Source organism: Petaurus breviceps, unplaced genomic scaffold (genome assembly GCF_028583685.1).
Source record: "Petaurus breviceps papuanus isolate PSGF00001 unplaced genomic scaffold, PetGlider_PUasm1.0 90977, whole genome shotgun sequence".
In the NCBI taxonomy this organism is placed as follows: Eukaryota; Metazoa; Chordata; class Mammalia; order Diprotodontia; family Petauridae; genus Petaurus; species Petaurus breviceps.
In genome coordinates, this window is record NW_027187391.1 from 22,472,382 (window position 1) to 22,490,405 (window position 18,024).

Consider the following 18,024-nt stretch of genomic DNA (forward strand, 5'->3'; position numbering starts at 1 on the left):
TTCCTGAGAAAAAGGTAGGAATGGTAGTCTAGAGAACCAATCAGTTCATACACCACAATAATGTCCTATCAGTAATGCTGAATTTAGAAGCATAGGAAACAAATGCTGTCCTGAGGTCAGGTAGGCTTGGAAGTTTCAGGTTCAAACAAATTATAACAAAAATGAGCTAAAATGATTTAGCAAGGGGAAAAAGTCTTGGCTTAGATTGTTAGGGAAACTAGGCTTAATTTTCAATCTGCCTACTTTTTTTTCCATTCTGCAGTAGCAAATAATTTCAATTTATCCATAACAGTCAAAAAAAGGAATCCATTTAATTAGTGATATGTAAAGACTTTTGCATAGAAAAAAAGTTACAAAGTAATGCAAAAACCAAGACTAGGTACAGTATTTTTAAAACAAATATTTTAAAGTATATTTTGCATAATGTTTAACATTCTCATAATGTTTATTGCTTTCTCCACACAGCAGAGAAATCAAGTGCATAATACATGCTGTGTCTTTATTTTCCAAAACATAAAATCTCACGTGCTTGATTCAATGTATTAAGAGATTATTTTATGTCATAAAACAAAAGCAAAAAAACAAACCAAAACACCATTGTGTAGCACTATTTGTCTGGGTATGGACATAAAATAATTTACTGGCATCACATTGAATACATTCATCTTGGTTTGGAATCAAATGAAATTTGTGAATTTGGGAAAGAGCAACTTAAAAAAATAGTGCCTTTTCTTTTCCTAATGCTCCCTACCCATCTCATCATCTGTTGTCCCAAGAAATTACAATCTCCCTCATAGGTAACAGAAAGATTTTGCATGTTATCAGGAGGCAATGAAAAGTATATATAATATATATAAAAATAGTCCAAATGCAACTAAATAAGTTAATTTAACATCTTACAAAGGAGTTTTTTGTATTGGCATGAATCAAAAATCCTCCAGTGGGCACTCAGTAGGCAGTTACATACACATAGGTGCACTAATAAAGAAGCACCATATATTAAGCCAATTTTTTAAAAAAGAGCCTGAAGGCTCGCAAGTGTTGCTGAATTGTTTGTTAATCCAAGCACTGATAGGATAATTGCTTATACCAATGCTATGCTAGATGTCACCACTTAGCAAGTCTGTACAAAGAAAGTAAACTAGGTAAGATAAAACTAGGCCTTTCAACCTGAAAATTATTTCTCAGCAACCCCTTTTAGCTAAATAAATCTGTTGGTTTTAACAGTGCACTCTTCTCTGGAAATGTATCAAATGTCTGTAGCCTAATGCAGTACTCCTTCCCTTCCCATTTCTTAGCCCATACCTGTCCTGTCTACCTTCTTTTCTTGTGCAATGTTTTTCCTTTATAAAGAAAATATTTAATAGCTCAGGCACTTATGAAACTTTAAATCATGTTTTTTTTTTTCTTATCCAGCCTCAGGAGAATTCCATGGAATATTTTCTTTCCTAACTCACAAACATGAAGATGTGTAGCTGGAAGATTATCTCTCGAATCTGTATACTTCCCTCATAAACTTTTAAACGGTAAAAATAATGTGACATTTTCAAAAGCTCACTTTGTTGGCTAACAAGATGCCTGAAGCAAAAACAAAGAAGAAAACAGGTAATAGCATTTCTTCTTGTGAGATGTGTGTCTAAAAACAGTGTGTTTTGTTTCCTGGTGGATTTTCAGGCATCTGTCACGGCTGCTACCTTCAGGGTGCAGGCCTTTAAGCTGACTGAAATGAAGGACATTCAGTTATTACTGCCAAAAGTCCAGTAGAAAGCTTCCAGGGAATATTAAAAAGCTCCAACTTCTGTCCCCCAGGGTCGGTAAGGTTTACTGTTTGTTCCACTGCCTGTCTGCTGGGGACTGGAAGTTGCTGACACAGATAAAGGTGGGCTGATGGCTGTTGCAGCTGCTACGGCTGCTGCTGCTGCATTCGGCGGGAGCATGGGGAATGCCCCAGCAAAGGAAAGGGGGAAACTGTGAGCAGCTGCTGTGGCTGCTGCAGCAGCAGCATGGACGGTGGCAGAGAGGGACAGGAGAGAAGTAGAGAGGGGTGGAACACAGGGAGCCACGCTGCCTGTGGAAGGCATTCGAAGTGCAGAGTCGGCATGAGCGAAAGTGGCTGTGAGAAGAGCTGAGCCATGGGAAGGGGGAGGCACTTCTGATGCTGTGGACAGCCGACAAGGCGTGGTTTCTGAGGCGTGCAGTCCATTTGGTTGGAGCAAGGCTGTAGGAAGGTGGTGAAAAGCAGCTGTCCAGTGATGTGGATGTAAAGGGTGGTGATGGTGGTGGGCCATGGAGCTAGTCATGGCAGCTGCCTCCCTCTGAGAGGCACAGGTACTGAGATGAGAAACAAGTCGGACTCTCAGGGGATCCGATGTGTCCAGACCTTCCACTGAGCTCAGGTACCTTGCAACTTCGGTTAAGCATTCTCGGAATCCAATGCTCATGAAATCCATGGCGAGTGCATGGGCATCAAAATAACCTGAAAGACAGAATTGGGGAAGGAAAAAGGAAAAAAAAAAAGGGGGAGGGAGGAGGGCAACGGTGAGAAAGGACTATCAAAAAAATGGTGTGAGCAAATACCAGCTAATGTTCCACTTTGTCCTTGCTCAGATTTAGTTAGAACCTATTTCCTCTAAACAGGTAAGACTGATAATTTGTATTTTTTGTTTAACAGAAATTTTTAAAAAGCATATTTGATAATTTGTGTGTGAAACTGTAGCGATACAGCATGCAACAATTCCTACAACCAAATATTTCAGTGGAAAAAGAAATTAAGAACATTCATGTTTCCGACTCTTCAAAGAAACATGCTATCACTCTCTTCTTATACTGTGGGAGAGTGGAATTCCATGGCAGGCCTTTTCATGGTAATAGAGATCTAGAGTTTCTCTGTCTCCTTTACACACAACATGGATTGAAGATTAAAGGGTCTGTCCATAGCATCCTGCCCCTTTCTCTCTGGTGTTGGTCTTTATAACCTAGATGCTAAACACCACATACATTTTGACAGTCTGGGGACTTTCTTTAGCAATTTTTATTAGGATATCACCTGCTTAGTAAAATTATAACTGCATCTTGACATGTTGTATTACTTAACAGAAAACTGAAAACATCTTGTCACTGAGCCTCATAAAGAAAAAAGTATCAGTGGAAACAAAATGAGGGTTTTTTTTGTGTGTAATTCGGTTATTAATTTGAAGAGCTACATTAATCAGTTTTCTGCCAACATGTACATGGCTGCTTAATGGTATAAGATACCTAGTGGAATTCTTAACTTCATTGAATTTCATTATAAATGCCGCTCATTCTTAAGTATAGGCTATCCAGCACTTTTCCAAGAACAGTCTAATGAATGGGTGTATATACTTGTATATATACTCATACACACACCTGAAATTAGTGTTACAACTAGCTCAAAGGTGAGTCATACCATCATAAGATTTGGACCCGAGATCATCTGTCCTAGTTCCCTTATTTTACACATGAGAAAACTGAAGGCAAGAGAGGCTAATTGATTTGCCAAAGTTCACATGGGTAGTAAGTTGGACTGGTCTGAGTTTCTTTTCTTTTTAAATGACATTCTATTACTGATTTTTATATTACATATAATTCTTATTAATCCCGATAATGTCAGCATAGTCTCAAGTCTGCCCATGTTCTTATTACCTCATGCTTGAAATGTGGTTCAGGTCGTGCAAACTTTTGAGACTGAGTCCAAGTTTTACAAAACAAATCCTTTTAGTAAGGGCATTTGTTCTGTGAAGTTTGGATTCAGTCAAAGGGCCACACCTGAGAGCCTAGAGGGCCACATGTGGCCTCAAAGCTGCAGGTTCCCTACCCTTGGTATAGTGGATAGAGCCTTGGATTTAGGAAGATATGGGTTTAAATACTGCCTTAGAAATTTACCCTGGGTAAATCATTTAAATTCTCTGTGATACAGATTCTTTAAACAGTTTTTTTTCAATTTTTAATTTATGGAATAAAACAAGTATTTCTATGACATAATATGATAAAAAGATGATTGCACATGAAATTGTAAATCTATCATGTACAACTTGCTATTCCTTTTAAATACATAAAAATGTCTTTTTTCCCTTTTTTCTTTCCTCCCCTGTCCCCACCACAGGTGCATATCTCTCTCTCTCTCTCTCTATGTGCAAAATTGTTCTACACATTTTTCTGTTTATCAATTCTTTCTCTGGATACAGATAGCGTCTTCATTCATATGTCCTTTATAATTAATTTGGGTATTTATAATAGTCAAAATAACTTATTTGCTCAAAATTGTTCTGAAAACAATATTACTGTTAACTCTATACAATGTTCTCTTTATTTTGTTCTTCAGTATTTCATGCAAGTCTTCCCAAGTTTTTCTAAAATCACTGAGCTCATCATTTTTTATAGCACAGTAGTATTCTATCACAATCCCATATTACAACTTTTTCAGCCATTCCCCAATTGATGGGCATCCCTGCAATTTCCAGTTCTTTGCCACTACAAAGACTTGCTATAAACACTTTAGAACATATAAGTTCCCTCTACTCCTTTCCCCTAATTATCTTCAGAAACAGACCATAGTGGTATTTCTGGGTTAGAGGGTATAGGCAGTTTAACAACTCTTTGGGCACAATACCAGACTGTCTCCAAAATGGTTGGATCAGTTCACAATTCCACCAAAAATGAATTAGTTTCTTTTCCTCTTAAAAAATGAGAAGTGCTAGACTCATGGCTTTTGAAGATTCCTTCTAAAACCTATGATCCCATGAATGTAAAAATGCCACAGTTTATGTAAAACTATCCCTTTATCAGAACATAATAAAATAACACATATTAAATAGAATAGATTACATACATAGGGGAAAATAGAGGTAATGTGCCACAGTCAATAGAGTGCTGACTATGGAGTCAGAAAGACCTGAGTTCAAATATCTCCTATGACATTTTCTAGCTGTGTTATCCTGGGCAAATCATTTAACCTCAACGAACCTCAAACACACAGAGCCTTGGACTTGGACTTAGGAAGATAAGGGCTCAAATACTGCCTTAGAAATTTACTAGCTGTATAACCCTGGGTAAATCACTTAAATTCTCTGTGCTGCAGTTTCTTTTAACAGTTTTTCAATTTTTGATTTATGGAATAAAACATAACATAATACAAGAAAAAGATGATTGCATACAAAATTGCAAATTTATTCCTTTAAATATATAATAAAATTATCACAGAAATTTCTTTTTTGGGTTGGCGAAGGGGGTCCCACACTGGGAGTTCTACCCACTGATGAAATCACAGCACCTTCACATTTGTGTATGTAGAAAAAACAAAATTAGTGGAAAATGATAGATAAATATGGGGGTAAGTTCACTACTTTGTTTCAAAGAGTAATTTTTAGAATTTGGGAGTCCGCGAAAAGAACATGTGCTCTGGAACTAGAGGACCCAGGTTCAAATCTCATCTCTGGTGTCAATTACTTGTATGACATCAGCACTTAACCTACACTTCAGTTTCTTCATCTAAAAAATAAAGGATGGGAATAATCCTTTCTGGCTCTAGAGCTATGATCCTAATATATAATAGTGTTCTCTCTTTCTAACTTGATTTAATGCCATTTCCAGTTTTTTTTTGCTCTTACGATGAAATTTTTCCACGAACCTGTATGTGTACACGTACACGTACACACACACACACGTATAAGAGATAATGTAATCACACATAATTGGCATCTTTTGTAACTACTTAGCAAGTAAGAAATCCTTTGTGGCTTCTGTTATATATGTCAATTACTAGAAAGGTCCTGAATGACCGCTTTTCAGGGATGAGGTATAAGAAATTCCTGGCCAGGTACAAGTTGGATTAGATGTCCTCTGAGGACCCTTCTGACGCCGAGATTCTGTGACCATCATAATATTCTATAGGCAAAACATTTTGGACAACAGTTGTCCCATGTATTAAAAATTCCATACTTATAATTATAAGTCTGGAAGTCTTGGAAACATATTTAGAGGCGAAATTAGATTTACCAAAAAGAATGAATGCCTAATAAATCTAGGAGTGGAGAACCTGCAGCCTCAAGGCTACAAGTGGTCCTCTAGGTCCTCAAGTGCAGCCCTTTGACTGATTCAGTCAGGGCTCTTATTTGTGTCTCCGTGTGTAACTATGACTGATTCAATCAAAGTGCCACACTTGAGGATCTAGAGGGCCACATGTAGCCCTGAGGCTGCAGGTTCTCCACCCCTGAATTAGGCAAACTGAAAGATGTTAGATCAAGTACAAAAGAAAGCTATGATTACCCCTAACATATTAATAGTGCTATTAACAAATTACATTTTAGATCAGGAAGCAAAGGTATTTTTGAAATAGAATGTTAATGAAGTCAGAAGGTGAAATCTCCCAAAGCAGTATAACCAAAGGCAAGGGTATGAAGTATTACTCTCATGAGACAGAGTCCAAATGGCTTTAGAAACTGACATTACTCAGCTTGTTCATAGCTACAAAGGAAACAGAAGGTAGGCCAACACAATTTATTCCAGAAACTCCCAGGAAATTTTCCTTTGTAGCCATAAACTGAGCACATTCCAACACCATACTTTATTATGTAACTTACAGACCTGAGTAGTTTGCTGTTTCTTAATGTTAACTAAAAAAAACAATACCAATTCCAAATGAAGACAGAAGTAAAAAAGAGTTGTTAAAAAATAAATTAGAATCCAGCCATAGCCCAAGGCTGAAAACCTTTGACAAAGGACATTCTATTGACTAAGAGACATGATAACTGATTTCTTCTCCAAACCTTTACGCATCATCTACCTAATTATTTTTTAAATTACCTACCAGGAACAGACAGTATGAACTTAAAAAAAAAATGTTCTCTCTTAAGGCAAGCTTCAGAAGTGTTCTGAATAGCTAAGAGTAGCCCCTGGGCTAGGACTCAAAATGATAAAACCATTCAAATATAAGAAAGCCACATTTCAAGGAAGTGCAGCTAGTATTTATTTTTGTATTATGGTTATCTGTGATTATATCTTACTTATCCTCCAACTAGACTGCAAGATCAGACTGCAAACTCCTTGAAGGCAGGATTTCGTTTCACCTAAATCCTGAATTTTTCCTGGTACTGTGCTTTGTGCATAGTGAGTGTTTTAATGAATTGAAAAGAGAATAGAAGAGGTTAAATTTTTAATTTCGTACCTAACAAATCAATGGAGGTACAAGAAATTTCTAATAACATGAGTTTACCTTTATACTCAACATTTCTATCTTGGAATCTGTATGAAATAAAGAAATAGATTCTTTTATAATCTAAGTTCACAGGATCCTAGATCTAAATCTGGCAAGAGCCTTAGATCATATAATCAAGCCCTTTATTTTACTGATAAAAATACTGAGGCCAAGAAAGTAACTTGCTCAAGGTCACACAGGTAGTAAGGATTCATATTCAGCTACTTTTAACTCCCAGTTCCTAGCTCTTTCCAGTAAACACAAAGGCTTCCCTAGCTTCTCCCAGAGATTTCAAGACTTTCAAAAGTCCCTTCTAACTTAGTCTGGTCCTATTAAGGTCAGAGATTTTTATTTGACCTTAATAGGACCAGACTCTGTCATCTGCAAAAATAAAGTTAGAAGGGACATCAGAAGTCCTTAGCCAACCCCCTATTTAAAAGCATGATTCTTCTCTATAACACTCCTGCTAAGCAATTATTGGAGGCTCTGCCTGAACAGCTACAGGGACAGGGCACATCTTATACTTCTTGCTTACGTTTTCATAAAACAGAAATCAAGGTTTTATTCATTATGCCTAACTTTAGTAACCCTCATAACACTTATGTGTTGCTTACTATGTACCAGGCACTGTGCTAAGTACTTTATCTCAATTATTATCTCATGACAACCCTGGGAGGTAGGTGCTATTAATTATCCTCATTTTACAGATAAGAAAACTGAGGCAAACAGAGGTTGAGTAACTTGCTGAGGGTCACAACTAGTGTCTGAGGTCTGGTCTTACTTTTATGATTACCTTGCACTTTACGGTTTGCAAAGGCCTTTGGTGCCCAACAACTCTGTTGCTTTTATTGCTATTTTAAGTGAGTTATCCTTGTCACACAGTAAGTAATATAAAAGGACTAAATCCCAGGCCTCCTGACTAAACTTCATCCACTCTCCTTTACAGTTAGCAATCAGTACTTGGGAGGGTAAGGCCTGAGGGAAATCACACTGTATGAGTGGTTCCCTAAACAGCTTTATAAGGCAGTTAAAATAAACATTAAGGACATCCTTTAAGAGGAAATAGTCATACGTAGGCTACATATAAAACCTGAGGGATGTGCATATAAGGGAACTGGAGTATTTATAGGCCCTCTGTCCCCTTAGTAGGTAAATTTTAGGTCTTTAAAAAAAAAGAGATCGGGGCGGCTAGGTGGCACAGTGAATAGAGCACTGGCCCTGGAGTCAGGAGGACCTGTGTTTAAATCTGGCCTCAGACATTTAATACTTACTAGCCATGTGACCTTGGCCAAGTCACTTAACCCCAATTGCCCTGATATTCCCCCCTCCAAAAAAGAAAAAAAAAGAGAAAGATCCCTAACTGATCTATTTCCTTCTCATCTTCCCACTACTGTCATTTAACTACTGCCCAGTCCATTCCCCAGTACTTAAATCTGGGGATAGTTATTTCCATTAATTGTGTGAAATATAGAGATTTGTTATCAGTTATTTAAAATAGCTTTCAACTCCCCTCCACCCTGCACCAAACAAAAGTTATCCAAAACAACAAAGAATTTTCACTTCCTTACAGATACCTACATTATATCAAATTCTAGCTCTGGTTTTGGTGCAGCCTAATGGTTGTCGCCAACCTCCTGTTTATGTTTGGATGTTTGTGTGTTTGTTTTGTCTCCCAGTGCAGATTTCAGTGCTCTTCTGAAGCCCCAAACAAATCTCTGACTGGGCTGCCCATGAATGAAGCCTTTACTCCCACAGTGTTATGAAAGCAAACACAAGCCCAGGGTCAAGTGTTTCTTTTGTTCCAGCAGTCCTTTCCCACGAGTTTAATCCTGCCATTAGCATTGATTTCCACTGCTTTAATCTGGGACCGCCTATCCCAGCATGTTAAAGAACTGTTCAGCTCTGGGTTTACAATACTTAAATTAAAAAAAAAAAAGGTGCAGAGAGAAAGTGACTTACTTTTACCTCCGGTTGCTTGAAGCATCTTCAAATGATCCACTGTCATTTGTAGTATTTCTGCTTTTTCCAATTTTGCAGATCCCTTGAAGAAAACAATAAAGCCTTACAAATCCTATAGGTTCTAATTTAGCATACTTTTCATTGAACCTACTGTTATGGTTTTAATTTTCCTTGATATCAGAACATTGTTAGGTTTATTTCTTCCCAAAATATAACTCCGATGCCTATCAGACTTCCTAGTACATCACTGAATAGCTGTAACTATTCATACTATGCCATAACTTATAATACTTATCACATCTACTTTTAAAGAATGACTGGAGGTCTAATAAAATAATTGATCTTATAAAAGACTTTCAGAACCTGGAAAAACTTAAATGAACTAATGCTGAATGAAGTGAGCAGAACCAGGAGAACACTGTACTCTGTAACACTGGTTCAATGATCAACTTTGAAAGACTTAGGTCCTCTCAGCAATTCAAGGACCTAAAACAACTTCAAGACTCATGATGTAAAGTGCACCCACATCCAGAAAAAGAACTAGTCTAAATGCAGATTGAAGCATAGTATTTGTGCTTTTTTCCCCTTTGTTTCTTCTTTCTCGTGGTTCCTCCCATTGGTTCTAATTCTTCTTTACAACATGACTAATGTGAAAATGTATATATAGAGCCTGTATCAGATTACATACAGTCTTGTGGAGGGGGAGAAAACTTAGAATTCAAAACCTTATGGAAGTGAATGTGGAAAACTAAAAATAAATTAATTTTAAAAATAAAAAAAAAATCACCTCATGAAATTAAAAAAAAGACTTTCAGGTATATTGACAGTGTCATGTTTTTACGTATATTAAAAGACTGAATTAAAGCCTGTACAGTTGTACAGAATAAAAAGCTTTGCATTTATTTTTTTTATCTTGGCAAAAAATGTCTTTTGCCTTACTTTGGATGCTAAATAGTATTATAGGATACTGCAGGCTTATCAATTACTATATGATACAAAGTGAACATGATTTTAACGATTTTGCCCTTAAAACTGACTTTTAAAAAAATAAGCTTTTAAAGGAAAATGATTTTGCCATTAAAGTAATCCACTAGCTCATTATCAGCAAAGTCCCTCCCTGGAGGAAAGAAATAAACCAAACCCCCCCACCCCCCCCAAAAAAAACCCAAACCAAAAAAAAAAAAACAAACCACAACTAAAAAAAAACAAAAACAAAAAAACCCACCCCTTTTCATTTTTCACCAGCAGGTGTCACTCTGTGTATCAATATCCAAAAGATGAGAGGAAAACTCAGTTCTAATCAGGGTAGTATTTTAAATTCTTAAGGATCTTTGAATTGTTTTTTTGAAGTTTTGATAGTTTCTCTATAATTGAATTAGAAATACTTTTCCCCCCATTTTGCTTTGCTTTGGTAATTTATTTGTTTGTGTCCTCTCGATTAGACTGTGAGCTCCTTCAGAGTGGAAACCTAGACGTTTAAAAAAAAATGTTGAAATTATTTCCTTGTAAAGATACCTATGAAGTCACTGGAACACACAGATATCTATTAAGGCTGCTTGACTTGCCAGCAAAAGCTGGATGGATAATGTATAACATATTAAGTTTTCAAAACAGAGGCTAAGATTTGGTTTCGATTTCTAAGTTTTACTTGTTTTAAATGGATAGTCCATAGTGAGGGTCCCCAAGTTACTTATTCCCATGAAGGAATACTCTTCTAATCATACTATGACAAGTTCTAACTCTCTGTTCTTGGTAACCAAACTCTGCAAATGTGAGACCCATGTGTTTATAATAACTTACTGCCAGAGAACAGAGGTTTGTTTTTTAAAGCTTAAGTTGTTTTAAGTCAATATTTAAGAAAAAATCTAACAAACCAAAAAAAAAAATCCTAAACCAAGTGATCCTAATAACTGTGGACAGACTTTCAGTAATCAGAACATTTTTAAAAAGCAATGATAATTGATATTTTAATAATAGCATAGAGGGATTCAAAGCATTCCTCATCAAAATTACTTTTATTTTTTTTTACATTACTTTTCTCCTTATGGAAAGACTCAGGAATATAGAATGAGTGTCTTTTTTTGGTAACTTTTCCCCCATTAAGAATTTATAATTAATAGTGTATTACATGCTGTACTTTTTCTCAGTGTTAATCTTTTCCATAAGAGATGGTACAAGTAGTTTCACTGAGAGTGACTAATAACTCAAAACTGCAGTTTCTGGGTATTTTCCAAGGGCTTTGTAGGGGTTGTATTATAATGTTTGTGGTGTTCATGAAGTAAACAATAAAATGGAACAAATAACTGTTGTCTCATACCCTGTTTGAACTAAATTGAAAGTATTTCCATCATATGTTTCTGTCCTTTGAAGGATACTCTGGTATCTGTGCTGCCAACAGACTTCTATAGGTAGTTTTAAATATGATTTTTCTTGAGCCATGAAGCAAGCAACTTTGAAACTGACCAGCTCTCTACTTTCTTACTTGTGCAAATGTCTTTTTTTTAAAGGTGTATTTCTATTCTGAACATGGTTCATTACATGGTCAAGTTTGATCATACCAGACTTTTAGAAGGATGCTTCAAATCAAATAGGCTAATAAGAAGGCATTAAAATGAAAGTAAATGGTTTGGTAAATCAGTTTATACTTTAAGATTGTGGGTTAGATATGCTATTTCTGGGATTGCTGTCTTTTTTAATAAGAAAAAGTGTTTAAATAAAAAAAACACAATTTGAGACAGAAGTGTAGCTTACATTTCATTCTTTTTTGAAGCATACTGCATGAAGCACATTTTTAAACAAAACCACTACTGGAATTCATAGAAAGAACAGAGAAAGCATGAACACTCCTACCCTTAAGGGAAAAAGAAGCAAAAGAATGGAAATGTTTTTCGGCTTCATGACGGATTATGTTTTTAATAGTTTTGCCACAACAAAGCATTTTATTGAAATGGCTGCTTTATGCCAGATCAGGACACATACACTATTATTTTAATGAGCTTTAACAAGAACCCACATTACCAGATGAGAATGTGTGTGTGTATGTATGTGTATGTGAGAGCACACATACACGAATCTGGGGCGGGGAGGCAACTTACTTGTTTTTCAAAAGCAGTTGGCACAAGTCTTCTCAACTCAGATAAACTGTTATTTATTCGATCACGACGCCTTTTTTCTATAATCTATCACAAAGGAAAAGAAACAAGAAAGTTTATGAATGCATAAATAGTAAAATTATGCAAAATGGAAAGATACAACATTACATGTTAGACTGATTTCATGAAATCAAAGAAAGAGGGTAAAAACAGTACACATACCCCTCTTCTTTTCTTTCTGGCCATAATCTGAGATGTTGTTGTCGGAGAATTTGATCGAATCACAGAGCCCGTACTTTGCCTATGAAACAGTAAGAATGTGTCAGGTGCTACATAACACAATGATTGTTCCTTGTGGGTACCTGATGCCACCTATTAAATATTCAGCGATTACCCTACTCCCCTAAGTGTTTGGTCCTTTATTCTTAACTCTTCCTTCACTTCTACCACATTTTGCTTTTAAGGCCTTCTGGTCTCTCTCTAGGTTTGAATTACATCTTTCAGTGGACAATCTTGGCTTCAAGGCCATAAGAGAACACTGTTTTTAGCCTCTCCTATAACTCACTGAAAGAATTGTGGACTTTGTGAAAAGTGTGTAGCTTTAGATACTTCATAGTTCCAGTTAGATTTTCCCCAAAAGTCTGCTAACCTCTGTTAACATTTTCTCTCTGGCGCTGGATAAAGCAAAGCTATTTTAAAATAAAGGTCACATTAAAGTCTTGCTATCAAACAGATACAGTGTGGTCATGTGTCACTAGCATTCACCCTAGATCCAATTATTAAAATAAACAAAAGCTATCTTATTGTATTTCTTAGCACAAGAAAAACTAAACTTTGATATGTACTTAACTCCCAGAAAACTATGAATCAATAAGTTAACAACACACATGCATCACACTAAAGGGGAATGGCCAGATAGATCTGCTTTACTCTGAAAATGAATCTGACCCCTGTAGTTTAAAATCTTCCATTCTTTAAGTCTAGGTTTAAACCTACCTATAAAGTCTGGGAACTGCATCCTTAAGTTCACTGTCTCATTCATTTTGTAAGTCTCTTTTTTCATAATGTACCAGGATTATACAACTTATGTTCAAGAATTTGCTGTTTTTATTATTTGTGCTGTTTTCTTTCAGAAATAATGGTCGGAACTGCTTTCTATCTCAGAATTCCAATGTAACTAGCCCCCCTCCTTCATTTTCACCCCTACTTCAAACATTCCTCCTTTTCTTCAATGTCTTCTGCACCTTCAGCCTCATTTTTTGAGACATACTGCACTTTGAGAAACACTTAACTAGATAAGACAGATCAGCAGTTTTCAAAGTTTTTAGTCTCAGGGCCCTTTATTATACTCAAAAATTATTGAGTACTCCCGAAAGCCTTTACTTACGGGGGCTGTCTATTCATGTTTACTGTACTAGAAATTAAAATATCATTAAACTATCATTAAAATATCTTGCATAATGATGAAATAAGTTTTTACCTCAAAGACCACTGTGTCCTCAGATCACACTCTGAGAACTACTGGGACAGAAGATTTTTTTAAACTTTTCATATATCTTTGGCTTCTTGGTGTTTGGATTACGGTGAAAATACCAAAGAAAAGTAATTTTCAAAAGGCAAGAATCCTGACCTCTGAATGACACTTAGTTGCAGATAAATAATTTAACAGCTCCGGGGAATGCTAATTAGAAGCAATTATAACTTGACCTGCATTGGCATTAAAATGCCAGGTAACTCTGTCACGTGAAGTGGTGATTTGTTTTCTACCAACATGACCCAACTCTTTTTCAGCCCTAATAATCAGGCAGATACCAGAGTGAAAACGATGATGCCTGAACGCACCCTCCTAACAGAAGGTCATTTTATTTCTGGATTGCCAAAGTCACATATGCGTGTTCCACAAAGCGCCACCTAGCCAGTATGGACTTTATAAAATTGCCTCAAAATTTCTAGTGGACATTTTTTAACTCTTCGGCGAAAAGAGGAAAAAGAAACCATTCTGTTTTTCCTGCTCCTACAGTCCCGTTTTCGAAAGGGCTCCGGATTGGACCTTCAGGAGCTGGGATTCCTAGAGTTTACCTAGTCCTCGGCAGAGCCACTACTGCGGTATGACAGACATCTGACTGTGCTACAGGTGATCCATGGCCTCGGAAGTCACCGGCTCATTAAATCTCTCACCACCACAGGCGTATTTCAGAACGTCTCACCTTCCTCGCGTTCCACCCACCCCCGAAGGATTACAAACTCAAAGTCCTCTAAAACAATACAATGCCCCATATAACCTCCCAACACCACGACACAATTAAACATGGAAGGCTTCACTGGCACAAGTTTTCTGGTCTCCCCAGGATGCCCCGGAGGCAGACACTCCCAAGAGATGCTCAGCCACATTAGGAGTTTCCCACAAAGCCTTTGCCACGCTGGAAGGTTAGGGGACCACCAGGGTCTCTCTTCGCCCCCTCCAGCCACCCCTAGAAAACCTCCCACGTGGAGAAACCCCTGCCAGGCTCCCCACCACCTGAGCTGTTCACACTCACCCGGAGTAATTGTTTTCGCTTCCCACGTCTATCGTTTCATCCATGTCGCTGTCTGAGGTAGTTTCCTCACAAGGTCGCTTCATCTTGGCCAACCGGGGGGATGCACAAGGCCGGCTAATGAGGAATAAATACCCACCCGGTCTTTTTCTTTTTCTCCTCTCCCCCCAGCCCTCCCCTCCCTCCGGGTTCTGCAGCGTAGCGCTGAGCCTGGCGAGCGCTGCACGACGGCGGCGGCAGCAGCGGTCTGTTCCTGCTTGCTCTTTCCCACGCTGCAATCCCTACCTCCAGCGAGCACAAGTGCCCAGTCTCCAGGCACGCCCCCTTCCCCCCCGCGTTCTGTCCCGGGTGTAACCCCATCCTCCCCCCCACCCCCACCCCGGCTGGCTCCCCCGAAGGCACCGCCTATTGGACCGTAAAGCTCCTGATGGGCAGCATCAGTCCGCCCCCTCACGGAGTCGGGAGCGCTCGGGATTGGCTGGAAGCTGAGAGGCGATCGGGGAGGGAGCTGGGCAGGGGGACCGGGAGGAGGGGTGTCCTTTGCGAAAGCCTAGAGCCAGTGGGTAGTTTTCAAGCGTGGGAAAGCTGCCGTTGCACCTCCGGTCCCTGGGAGCTGCGGGCGGGGAAAGGCGCAGTCGGGTCGACCCCGTGGCGAGTGTTACCGCATTTCTCAGCTCGATGTAGGGAAGTTGTGCTGACGCCGAGACTGAGGATCAGGTGTTGAGTGATAGACTTTTGGTTTCGGCAACCCTCCCTTCCCCCCACCCCCAACCCCTCCCCGGTCACTTTCGGTCCCAAAGTTTCTGGGCTATGTTTAAAAGAATAACCTCAAACGCGTGGCTTGGTGTGTGCGTGCGTGCGTGCTTGTGCTTGTGTGTGCGCGCGCTTTTGGCAGGAGTCGTAGTAAAAGGGAGACTGCCCCTCTGGGCTTTTCCCCTCTCCGGATCCGTGGTTCCAAAGCTCACATGATCACCGTCTCATCATATAGACCTTTTATCCTCTTATTCTCTTAAAACTTTTCTAGAGATTTTCCTTTTTCTCTCTCCCTAAATTTCCATTGCTTCTCCAGCGCAGGATATTTGGGAACATGTTCGCTCAAAAGAGACTAATCCAGATTTCCTGAGAAGAGTTGGAAGAGCTACCACAATCTAGAATAGTTCGATTTTTTTCCTTAACTGTATTTCCACGTCTTTTAAGAGTACCTAATTATGTGTGATTCGCACGCATTTTTTTGGTTTGCATTTTCATTTTCCCGAGGTGGGGGCGAAGGTATACGCAAACTGGAAGGTGACCCCTAAGTGATGTGACTGCACCTAGTGACATGAAGAACTGAGGAAAGATGGATAATTCAGGATTTACCTTGAGCCAGTAAAACCTAAATACTTGGATCTAGAAAAGTTTTGGAAATTTCATTTTGCTTGTGCACCCGCATAGCTGTCTCAATTTTCCGTAAGAGCGGGCACGAAGTCACAGAGTAAAGGATTTGGGAGAATGGAGCAGTGGAAAATGAAAGAAAGGGGTGTCTGTGACCTTAGTATTTAAAGTGATTTTTTTTTTGTCAGACAGTTTAAAAAATCACTTTATAAGGCCCTGGTCCAGTTTCTTCTACATTTTCTAAAACTTAATTTTTTTTTAAATTTTAAACTGCACTCTTCAAGTACTGAAAATACTATTTTAAACCGCCTATACGGCTTTGAGTTTAGAATGGCTGAGACGGAGCCTACGGAAAGTTAGCCTTCGGATTCCCCCGCCTTTCCTATTTCAGATCCCAGGCGTTACTGCCCCAAAGCTAAATTAATGCCTTTTGCTTGTAGGCTGCCCTGAGGTGCAGAAGGGCTTATTAGAGCCTTTAAAACCCAACCAGCCAGCCAAACAAACAAAACCTAGACCGTTACTGAGAAAAATAAATTTACTAAGATCCTCTCTTAGATCTAGTCAGACCTTAGATTTTTTCCCCTTGAATCCCATTCTTCCCTGCATGAGACAGCCTCAGGTGTTCCTTTGATCCAATTAGTCCCCATCCTAAACTAACTAGAAGGTATAAGGGAAGAGGAACCAGGGAAAGCCAAGAGGATAGACGACTCCGAGGCCAAACAATCTGAAAAAGCCTTGGCTGGGAAAGGGGTGGGGAGGAGATAGGAACTGGGGACGGGGAGGGCTTGCCTCAGCAGGGACGAAGCCCCTGGTGGATTCTAGTGGAGTAGAGAGAGGATCGACAAGCCTTAGGGTGAAGCTGTCTTTAAAAACAAACAAAAACAAATCAAGACCCCCCCCCCCCCCTCAAAAAAACCCTTCTTACCACACTGCCCTTCTCTCTTTTGTGTCAAGCCCTCGGTGGAGCCTGCTCTAACCGTGTGAACAGAAATCTGACCCTTTTCATCCTGACTTTTGAAATGTAACCTGCCCAGAGGACAGAGTCTGGGCGGGTGGGGGGGATCGGGGAAGCGCAGGAGGGAAATGGCGGGGATGGGGTGGGGGAGGGGGGTCAGATCCTGTAGTGGGAGAAGGGGACGGGGGAGGGAGAAACGAAGCACAAAGGACCCTGGAGCGGCAGGGACTGAGGCACTGCAATCGTATGTGTTAAGAAGTCAAGTATCCAGACTTTACTCTTGTGTGGCCTGTAGTTTTGTTCATTAACTAAGCTTTGGAATATTCATCGAATTGCGTGGGGATAGAGATGCCAGAAACTTTGGGCGGCCTTGAGCCTCATTCCTTCTGCTCGCTCCTCTTTTCCACTTTTCCAGTGGGTGCGGCTGCTCTTAGGGTACTGTGGAGTAGCCTAGGCTACCTGAGTTATGTTCCTCTCCCCTCCCACCTAGATCCAGCCAGATTATCCACTCCCCATCCCCCACCCCCAGTAGCTTCCCCCTCTTCCCCACCCCTAGGAAAAGCATCGGGGAAATACTGCCATGAGGCTCCAGGCGGCCAAGTGAAATGCGCCTGCTATCCAGGGAGTGTCAGTGCTCGGTGATCCGCGAACTAGACACGTCTGATCTTTGATGCCTTAGGCTGCGGCAGCGGCGGCTCTAGTGGGGACTAGGCTGATCCTGGCGGCGCCTGCCTCGGAGGATCGGGAAGGATCTGATGTGTTCGCATTGTAAATACCTGGTCTGCCTTGTTGCCCACGCGTCTGACCTGTTGAAAACCAGAAGACCGCTCCACCTTTTCTAAAGACACACACACACACACACACACACACACACACACACACACACACACACACACA

At 39.5% G+C, this 18,024-nt stretch overlaps 1 protein-coding gene across 1 annotated transcript; it reads right to left on the reverse strand.

Moving 5' to 3' along the window:
* Window positions 1-286: 286 nt before the first annotated feature.
* On the reverse strand, window positions 287-15,134 carry HEY2 (hes related family bHLH transcription factor with YRPW motif 2). The gene is made up of 5 exons (XM_069077469.1): window positions 14,802-15,134; window positions 12,487-12,565; window positions 12,268-12,351; window positions 9,173-9,254; window positions 287-2,476 (listed from the first exon to the last, which is right to left on the reverse strand). Exons 1-5 carry the CDS (start codon window positions 14,882-14,884, stop codon window positions 1,782-1,784), a joined length of 1,023 nt encoding a protein of 340 aa, XP_068933570.1. The 5' UTR covers window positions 14,885-15,134; the 3' UTR covers window positions 287-1,781.
* Window positions 15,135-18,024: the final 2,890 nt, after the last annotated feature.